General features: G+C 42.9%; 2 protein-coding genes across 9 annotated transcripts; one reads left to right on the top strand and one right to left on the bottom strand.

Moving 5' to 3' along the window:
• Positions 1-970: 970 nt before the first annotated feature.
• On the top strand, positions 971-7,706 carry LOC123120972 (AP2-associated protein kinase 1). 5 transcript variants are annotated; one of them, XM_044540924.1, is made up of 9 exons: positions 971-1,447; positions 1,638-2,186; positions 2,689-2,854; positions 2,937-2,987; positions 3,128-3,310; positions 3,414-3,519; positions 4,273-4,979; positions 5,217-5,760; positions 6,145-7,706. In XM_044540924.1, the coding sequence occupies exons 2-8, from the start codon at positions 1,705-1,707 to the stop codon at positions 5,601-5,603; spliced, it is 2,082 nt and encodes a 693-aa protein (XP_044396859.1). In that variant the 5' UTR covers positions 971-1,447; positions 1,638-1,704; the 3' UTR covers positions 5,604-5,760; positions 6,145-7,706. The 5 variants fall into 5 exon arrangements, with proteins under 5 accessions (XP_044396859.1, XP_044396858.1, XP_044396857.1 ...); XM_044540923.1 differs by having other exon boundaries at positions 971-1,456; XM_044540922.1 differs by having other exon boundaries at positions 971-2,186; positions 5,217-5,756.
• Positions 5,972-9,688, bottom strand: LOC123120973 (alpha-galactosidase). 4 transcript variants are annotated; one of them, XM_044540928.1, is made up of 15 exons: positions 9,479-9,670; positions 8,592-8,650; positions 8,445-8,501; positions 8,299-8,333; positions 8,007-8,110; positions 7,791-7,866; positions 7,608-7,666; positions 7,456-7,521; positions 7,286-7,369; positions 7,114-7,178; positions 6,886-6,968; positions 6,681-6,771; positions 6,559-6,608; positions 6,293-6,433; positions 5,972-6,174 (listed from the first exon to the last, which is right to left on the bottom strand). In XM_044540928.1, exons 1-15 carry the CDS (start codon positions 9,583-9,585, stop codon positions 6,088-6,090), a joined length of 1,164 nt encoding a protein of 387 aa, XP_044396863.1. In that variant the 5' UTR covers positions 9,586-9,670; the 3' UTR covers positions 5,972-6,087. The 4 variants fall into 4 exon arrangements, with proteins under 4 accessions (XP_044396863.1, XP_044396861.1, XP_044396862.1 ...); XM_044540926.1 differs by having other exon boundaries at positions 8,299-8,501; positions 9,479-9,677; XM_044540927.1 differs by having other exon boundaries at positions 6,559-6,771; positions 9,479-9,677.
• Between the last annotated feature and the right edge of the window lie 348 nt (positions 9,689-10,036).

Genomic DNA, 10,036 nt, shown 5'->3' with positions numbered 1-10,036 from the left:
AAGTGTTCAACAACGACGACTGTGATTTCAAGGCGCCGGTCCCTAGGGGCATGTGCACGAAGACTTTCTGGCTGTCATGGATAACGACAAGGTCAAGCCGGCTTCGGTAGGGGAGCGACAACAATGGCGAGTCGGCGGCTCGTTCTGACGACAGTAGTGGTCGTTCGGTGGCGTCGAAATCTCAATGTAACTTTTATTATGTTTAAAATATTTTATATATCTGATGAACTTTTATAATAGATCCGATTCTGTTTGAAAAGAAATATTATCAAAAGGAGGAAGAAAACACAGAAGAAAGTGATTGTGCTAAGACTAGCGACAATGGGTAGTAATATAGAATAGTAACATGGGCATGTTACTACTCTATGTTACTACCTCTATAGTGGGAGTAACATATGTGTGGTAACATGCAACACTTCATTTATTATGATATAGAATCATCTTGCCTTGATATGTGTGATGTTACTCATACTAGTAGTAAGACTACCCACAGTGAGAGTAACATAGACAGTAAAATCACACATATCTAGGTTAAATAGATGATGTGGCATGCAATAAATAAAGAAAGAGACGAAAGTGGTAACATAGCTAGTTAATACTACTATGAGTAACATCACACATATCAAGGCAAGATGTGTCTATAGCCTAATAAATGAAGTGCTCAATGTTACCACACATATGTTACTCCCCACTATAGAGGTAGTAACATGGGCATGTTACTAGTCTATGTTACTACCCATTGTGGCTAGTCTAACTAGCTATGTTACTACATGCATCTTTTTCTTCATTTATTGCTTGCCACATCATCTATTTTATTTAAATATGTGTGATGTTATTATCTACTGTATGTTACTCCATTATGGGTAGTCTAAGGAAGGACAGATGCGACAATGCAACTAACCAGCCTGTCCTTCCTTTTCCCCAGCGACTCAACGCGGAACGTGCTTGGGAACTGGGAAGTCTTCTTCCACGCCACGCGTCCCCACGGCGACGGAAATCCCACTTGCCTCGCCTCGCCGCCGTAACAAACAAATCTTTCCTCTTTTCTTCTTCCTCCTGCTCCCGGTCTGCCCGCCGCTAACCCCTACGAGCAAGCAATCCCGCCAGCCCCAAAGACACACCACCCCCCCCAGGCCTCCAGATCGGAGCTGTCGAGTCCCGGAACCTACCACACCTGCTGCCCCGAGTGAGGCGGCCGGGCTGGGGGTTGGTCGCTTCCTGGCTGGCCACCACCCACGACCAGTTCTTGATCCCGGACTGCTTCAAGCGGGCCGGGTCTGGTCGTTTCTTGGGTTGAACTGATTGGTTGCTGCTGACTTGGTTGATCTCCTCTTCTTCCATTGCTGCTTCGTCGTGTCGGCTGGCCATTGCAGACAAGGTGTTTGTTTGGCGGCAGCGGGCGCTGCTGAGCTAGGTTGCTCGCTGGCTTCTTCATTGGTGCTCGGAGGTAAGCCAGGTAGGTAGATCTGCTCGGACGCACGGCCATTCGACAGTTGCTGTATCAAAGCTAGATAGACAGGCAGATCTTGAGAGACGCCGTTCAGTGTTCTGCCGCTCGGGCGGACCTTGTTGATTCGTAGCTCTCAAGCTTTACCATGTTGAGAAATCCCTGCTGAGTGTGGATAAACTTCACATAGGAGGTTTCTGAGGCTGAACCAATCGCTTTTGACTTGTGAGGGCTGAGGATCAGTAATTAATCAAATCATGTGGAGACCGTTCAGGCAGCTCATGCCCAAAGAGCATTCCGGGCCTTCTGGCGGCCTCGAGGGCCGAACCATCGATGTCGGCAATGTGAAGGTGCACGTCCGGGAAGCCATTGCCGAGGGTGGGTTCTCGTGCGTGTACCTCGCCCGGGACCTGACCAACCCGGCGAAGCAGTACGCGCTCAAGCACGTCATTGTCCAGGACAAGGAGTTGCTGGACCTGGTGCAGAAGGAGATCACGGTGATGAGGGCGCTTAAGGGGCACCCGAACGTGGTCACGCTTGTTGCGCACGCCATACTGGATACGGGCCGTGGGAGGGAGGCACTTCTGCTGATGGAGTTCTGCGAGAGATCGCTGGTTTCTGCCTTGGACGCTAGAGGTACTGCAGGGTTCTATGATGAGGAGCAGGTTGCTCTCATCTTCCGGGATGTTTGCAATGCGGTCTTCGCGATGCACTGCCAGACACCACCTGTTGCTCACAGGTCTGCCTTTCATATCCCAACCTATGGAATTGCTGTGTGAAATGTCTACGGCAAGCAGTTCTCTGTCGTTGGTGCTTTTGCAATGAACGTTCTGCATGTAACTCCATTGCTTTGTCGGATAGAGTTAGTCCCATGACAAGCAGCAGGAAATCATGTGCTAGTCACTCCATCTTATCTTGAGCATATCTTTTCATCTGTATCAGAATACTGTATTGCTTTCTGATGTACATCGTTAAAAGCTAAATTATCAGGACACAAGTATGTCAATAACATCGACCATGTGGCAGCTTTAGTTTTGCATAATTCTACTCTGTTTCATATAGCTTTGCTCTTAGTCTTGGTTGTGTTGCTTCATCTAGTGCGTTATAAACTCCAGTTGGCTGTAGATTGCAATTGAATAATTCATTATTACATGTTATTCTTTTAACATTGTCAGTCTGATCCTTCAAGAAATTGCTACGCTCATTATAGAGGCATCACAGCAAATCTATTCTATGTGCAGGGATCTAAAGGCTGAAAATGTGCTTCTTGGTGCTGACGGGGCTTGGAAATTATGTGATTTTGGTAGTGTATCAACAAACCATAAGTGCTTTGATAAACCAGAGGAGAGGGGCATTGAAGAAGATGTCATCAGAAAGCATACAACTCCTGCTTACAGGGCTCCTGAGGTTTGATTGAATCAACCTATTATGAGCTCTTTCTCAATTCTTTCACATATATACTTAATATAAGCTTGTTTACTGATTGCAGATGTGGGACTTGTACAGGAGGGAGGTTATTAGTGAGAAAGTAGATATATGGGTATACCATCTTTGCAGCCATTACACTATTTTTTTTGTTTCCTGTAGCACCTATCTTGTTCTTTGAACTGGTGTTTTACTTTGTTGTATCTGATTAACTCTTAATAACTGCATAAACTAAGGTGGTATTGATTTTTTTAGGCTCTTGGATGTCTCATGTATAGAATCTGCTACTTAAAATCAGCTTTTGATGGAGAATCAAAGCTTCAGATCCTCAATGGGAACTATCGTATCCCTGAATTACCGAAGTACTGTTCTTCCATTACAAGTCTGATCGAAGAGATGCTTCAGTCCTCTCCAGATGCCAGACCAGACATTACACAGGCAAGGGCTTTGCTTGATTGGCCATTCACTTCCATGAATTTAGGTTGGATTATGGCCGAATTAGCCTTCCATTTCTCTAATATTGATGCATGTACTGTTATAGGTATGGTTTCGTGTTAATGAGTTACTTCCTTTGGAGCTGCAAAAGGATTTACCTGATGGATCCCCATCTGGATCAGCGTTTGAACTGCAAACTACTGAAGATGAAGGTTTGGCTTCTGCTATTTTGCCCTTTTTAAGAATTGAAGCCGCTGCTGTGAGCATGGTTTCTTATTTGCATGTTACTTCTTAGGTTTATGTGTAGAAGATTAGTAAATGTAAAAAATACATGCAAAAGCTTACCTACTAGATAAAGGCAATTGGATGCAATATATTTCATGAGATTCGGTTGTATGGAACATGAACATTTGGTTCAGTAATATGATAATTAAAACTGAAAATACATATGATTTAATGCATTGTATAGTTGATTTTTTTTATTGAATATAAGTGTAGGTATCATAATAGAAAGAAAATTTCCATGCATGGTTGCGTGTTAAGGTGGGCCTTCTCCCATGCATGGTTGCATGCTGAGGTGGCATGTTTGCATGTGAAGAGAAATAGATTAGTGGGGATCACCTATTTAGTTATATATTCCCTCCGTTCACTATTATAAGACGTTTTGGATGTTTCAATATGGACTACATACGGATTGACATGACTGAACAAACACACTAAAACGTGTCTATGTACATCCGATTCAGAAAAAAGTTAGAACATCTTATAATAGTGAACGGAGGGAGTAGGACGCAAGGATAACAAGGAAAAACCATTTTTTTAGATAGTGCAAGAATGACATGGAAAAGCCATTTTGTTATAGTAGTTCATCAGATCTTTCTTCTCTAGGTCTCAGTGATTTTGGTTCCATATGAGAACAATTTCATCTGCTATATTTATTTCGTAATGAAAACAATGTATTTCAGGACCCTCTTCATCATGGTCAAGAGACAATGTGAGAAATACACCTCCGAAAGGTCCTTCCAGTTTGAGGTCACAAGTTCCTGTTGAGAGTAAGGGTTCTGTAGGTGCATTTTGGTCAACTCAACATGCACAAGAACTAGCTTTTGCAGATGACAAGGGGTCAGTTCTAGATCAAGAGCCCATATATGATGGCATAACAAAGCAACCTCAGGCAAAGAACCAGAACACGACACGGAATGCATACAGACAGTCTCTTTCTGCTTCTGTTGATAGTTCTCCTGGGGATTTTGAAATAAGGTTTTCTCCAAATGGTTCAGAATATGGACTAGAGAAAACCCAAAACACTAAACCAGATAACAAAACCAGTGCACAGACTGCCACTTTTAGCTCCTTTGTGGCAGACTTTGATAATGTTAAGGTGAGCTCAGAGGACAATGCCGGCAGTTTAAACACGACAAGTAAATTGAAAGAACAACAGCTGGAGGCTGAAGTAACTTTACTCAAGGAGCAATTGAAGATAGCAAACTTGGAGAAGGAAGAAATTTCACTGAAGTTTGATAGATTGTCAGCCATTTGCTCCTCTCAGAGGCGGGAGATACAGGAACTTAAACAAGCTCTAGCCACAGCTTCTGCACCAGCGCCAGTTAAGGAGTTGAAAGAAAATTTGAAGGCTGAATTCTCCCCACCCAGCACAAGCCTTGACACTCCGGTATGATTACTCCTACATCTCTAACTTATCTTCTCACTGTACTTAATAATATCTAGATTAACTGGCTAGAGGGAAAAAATCGTAACAGATATACATAAGTCGAACCATATAGTTTTAAGTTTTAACCTGTAATGAATTAATGATCTAGCCCGGTGTTTCCAATTCCATAGCTAAATTACCCATTACCGCAAACAATCTGAACCCTTAGCTGATACAGTAATGTATTACTTTTCACAGCCAAGGGAGAAGATTGCAGGAACCCCACCAGAGCTCCGGCAAGGTCTATTTACATCAAGTCCAGGGACACCAAGCCCGGATCCCAAGCCATGGTCCGCTTTTCCTGAAGAGCCGAAAGCTCAAGCAGCTGTAAAAAGTGCCCGCCCGAGGTCGGTCCGAACTCTAAGGGCATCGCAAAGCAACAAAGCCGGCTCGCTTAGTCAGTCAAAAACAAACTCTGGTGCCGACCCCTTTGCCTTCGGTCAAGATAGCTTTAAGGCTGTACCTTCTGGCACCGTGCCTTCTGAGATGTCAAATTTGGGGAATGCTTCTCAGTCCCTCAACACTCTGAAGGCTGAAGTGGAGAAAGATGCACCCTACCAACCAGCTGGATGGACTGGGTTTTAATGTGCTATCGCTAATAAGGATATTTGGTATCTGATGAGACTATACTCCTATAGAATTACGGAAATATGGTCCATCCACTGTATCATAATCATATAAATTGTGTGGTGTTGAGAGGGAGCAAAATGAGCCCAACCTAGGAGTGCCAGAATTGACGTAGGTACGTTCGCCAATGCTTTTGTACAAGTTTATTTGGTACTGAAATTTAGTGACATGTATGTTGGAACTTGCAAATGTTTCACTGAAACCTGTAACTTGCCAGATAATAGAAATACTAAAGGAGAATTTTCTTTTTCTTTTGTTAAATTTTTTGGTGTTACATCTATAATATTCATATAATTAGATCTGGACACATGTGACATGGTATAGGATGTAGCACTATCAATGTTTAGACACAGCATGTACACATACCAAGGTAATACATTGTTATCTTTCGAGACTTTTGAATAATTATTGTACAGTAATATGCAATGTCGAGAATACTGTTCTATTTTGGGGTCAACACATACATCTTGCAAGCATGAGAATCCATCTTTTTCGTCAGGTTTCCTTGCACTGATGGTGTAACCTCATCCTGCAAGCACAAAAAATCATACGCAGAAAAAGGGGGATGAAGAACAGTTTTGTATGCAAATCAGAGAATGTTTTGTGGTTTTAACCAGGAGGCTCGTATGATTAGACAAAGTGCTTACTGTCCACAGATCATGAGCATCTACAACAGCTGATTGGTTTAGACCAATGTTGCTCCAACTAGCAGTAATAGATGCTTCATCAGGCCCTCTGTTCCACAGCACAAGAGCAACTCTCCCTCGACTTAAGCGACCAGCCCAAACCTAAGCCCAAGTAAATCAAGTATAGATGAATTATACTAAGTGTCGAACATAACATGGTACTATGATTTTTGCCTACCACATGATACTATAAATAAAAAAGCTTATGTTATATTCCTTTTACTTACTTCTAGTTCTCCATCTTGTTGCACTTTGCGCCCTTGTACCCCAAGTTTGTCTAATGATGAATCGGTAAAGCTTAGTACCATCTTTAAATTTTCACATGACCATTTTGGAGAAATGACTCTACCTTGATTAACTGCAATGACATTCTGATTGCTGATGATGTCCTTGGTTTCAGGGGTCATTGAGCTGACATCGCAGCCAAGTATCAGAGGAGCCTAGTTGAATCCAAATCAACAACATAATCTTGTGAAAATTCTTGCCTAACAATGCTGTTCTGTTGGTTTACTTCTTTTTTTATCTCTCATGCAATGAAAGTCACTTATCATTACCTTGACTAGAGCCCATATGCTGAAATGAGAACGGTACTCTTCTATTGTCATCCCCCCGTTTCCTACTTCCAGCATGTCTGGGTCTGAAGCAGAAACATTCAAAGAGATCACTGTGAATTGTCATCACAAGCATAATTTTTTTTTTGTTGGGAACAAACCCCAGATCCTACATCCGTCTTCCTACACACTTGCATGATCAAATTTTATCATAGGCCTACAGAGACTAACCATTCCATCCACCAGGCCCTGCATAAGGTGCCCACTTGTCGTTCTTGTCAGCGTTGTCCGTCATGCTGCACAATTTGCCGTGGTATTCAGGATAGGAATTAGAATCTCCATCTAAACTTTGCAGAAGTTTGGAAGGGGCAGTAAAAGTTCTCCAGGATGTAAACTTCTTCACCTTTCCCATGTGTTCTTGATGTCTTCTGTTGTCCTCCAGCTGTTTGCAAAGCTGCCTGCCCATGTCGCTGGATCATCCACACCCCTGCACATCATTGTTGTTTTTTCTCAAACAGATGAATGAAATTCGAACCCTCCCTTTTGGTCAGTTGAAAAGCAAGAATCAGTTACCATTCGCAAAGGGAGAAGAAAACGTCCCTTCCAGAATTCATAAGGGCTTCACTCATCCTGTTATATCTGCATTTTTGTTGTGAATATGTCAAAAATATTTGAATTCGGATAAAATGTGACAAGCTTCTAAGTTCTGTAATTGTAAAGGTTACCTTGTTAGTGGGCTGATGTTCTGGTTGTTGCAGTTGTCATACTTCAAGTAGTCAATCCCCTTGTAACACAACAATTTAGAAAAATCAGTTTTTCTCCTCCTTTGGAACCCCTACCCTACGAGGAAAACCAGTTTTGACATGTGTAAGTTTTAGATGATCTAATGAACATTTTAATTGGTTTACCCAAGCTGCCAAAGTTCTCGCATCTTGGTCTTCGTATCCTAGCGAACCGGGCTGCAGCCTGCTGCAAGTTCGCAGTCTGAAAAGAGAGAGTGGTGTGATTTAAGCAAGGGAGAGGTCCATGTGGACTGGGGTACTGGTCACGTCTCACGTGTTCCCAGTCTTATCAGAAACATTTTGACTGGCTAATTTTTTGCGAGTTCTCTATAAAGCGCATACCCTGCATCGCCGTAGACTCCGAGTTTGAGCCCTTTCCCATGCACATAATCTGCCAAGGCCCTCATTCCTGATGGAAATGTTGTTCCATTTGCAGCTAGATTGCCCTGTAAAATAACAGTCGTTCTTTTTAACGACTGAACGAAACCTATGAAAATACGTCGTTCTAACATTGCAGCTGAAAAGCTTATGCTGGTTTCACATGATTGAGGATCAATAATGGATTTTAAAATTTGTTTTGTTCTTTCTATCTACACACATATCATCTCTTCTATTAACATGTACTACTAGTCACCTGGGAGTCTCTGTCATGAGATGCCCAACAGTCGTCTGCAGTTTCAAAACAAACATATCCACTGTGAATATTGCGGTCCTCATTTCCAAACATGAAGAGTTGAAAAGGGCGAAAACCAAAGAGAGCGAGAAACGCGAAGCGATTACCTAAGTTGACATACTCATACCCCAGTTTCGCAAGACCAGTATCCACCATGGCATCAGCTGCACAAACACAAGGTGATTTATTTATTTTTTGCAGCAATGCAAGGTTTGATTTTCCTGGCTAAGAGAGCAAGGGAGCACCATCCTTACCTATTTTTCGGATTATCACCTCGTCTATCTTGCAGCCGAAGTGGTTCCAGCTATTCCACCTGAATACACCGTGCTGTCAGTTCAGCAAGACTTGATTGTTGGAAATATTTCATGGAGAAGCAGATAGAAACCAGTTCTCCCTGTTCGGTTTAGAAGGGCTTGAAGAGGATCCGGGCCTTCTTTGGTTCATAGGGTTGGAATATAATAGGAATGTGAAACTTGTAGAAATTGAGATGTCGTGTATTTTAAATCCTATATGAATAGGAATAGGAAGATAGATGTCTGTTAGTTCACATCATAGGATTTGTTTTCATTGAGTCTAGGGTAATGTTTATTTTCCTGAGATGTGCAGGATGGTAACAATTCCTCCGTAGAAATATGATTCTATTCTTACAAACCAAAGGACTATAAAAGATTTTTTTTCCTTTTGAAAATCCTTTCCTGTAAAATTCCTACAAAAAAAATTCCAAACCAAAGGAGGCCTGAAGGGGGTTGAGGGGGAACAAGTCCTAAAGGCAAGAGCAGAGCATATCATTTTTTGGGACTACTGCAGGAAGAGACTTAATCAAACGAAAATGTTTCCCTGGCGAATGTTCGCTTTGACAAACGAACCATCTTTGCTATAGCAGTTTTAGTTGTAAAACGAGAATATCTTGTGAAGAAAATGCCATATCTCCCCACTTCATCAACTAAAAATGCCATTGAATTGTTTGCATGTGCCGCCTCCCCCAGCGAACGTTCGTCAGAGGGTCCTAATCAAATCAGTACTTAACCACACGGACCAGATTCCGAAAAAGAGAGGATCATCATAAAAAGGACGCAGCATTTTTATGGAAGTTTACAACCAAAACCGACTGAATAAAGTAAAGAGGTGACAGATCCATTACCCCATCTGGGGAGTCCGGCCAAGGCGATTCTTCTGGGCCGCCGCCGGCGATGTCGAGGACAGCAGGAGGAAGAAGAAGGGGAGCAAGGGTGCCGCCGCTCTGGCCATGGCAGAGGATCCTTTCACTGTCCCTGTGCGCGCGTGTGAGTGTGATGTGACTCGGTCTTGCGAGTGATCCGCTTATATGCATCTCATCTCCACGCATCCTGGGTGAGGTCGTTGTAACGACAAGACTAGAGCCTGGGATCTCACGGTGGCGGTGCCACCCGGCTGATTACCAATTCCTTCATGCAGCTGTGTGCAGAACCAGTATAATTTGAAATGGTCATCTGAGAATCGTGTTTGGACTGCTGTGGGTGAGCCATCCAGAAACAACCACGTTGGACCTACTGGCACGTCTCTACTTCACTCCGAGAGAAATGCGGGGAGACGGGGGCGCGCCGATAACTTTGGTCACCTGAGAATCATGTGTTGCTTCGGAGCCATAAAAAAGACTGAGGAGTTTGACCACCGACCTGGGAGATGGTTAAAATACATTAGGTATCTCCAACGTTGACTC

The sequence above is a fragment of the Triticum aestivum genome, chromosome 5D (genome assembly GCF_018294505.1).
Source record: "Triticum aestivum cultivar Chinese Spring chromosome 5D, IWGSC CS RefSeq v2.1, whole genome shotgun sequence".
NCBI classification, from domain to species: domain Eukaryota; kingdom Viridiplantae; phylum Streptophyta; class Magnoliopsida; order Poales; family Poaceae; genus Triticum; species Triticum aestivum.
The sequence above is the reverse complement of the archived record's forward strand: the minus strand, read 5'-3'. Positions and strand labels throughout refer to the sequence as shown.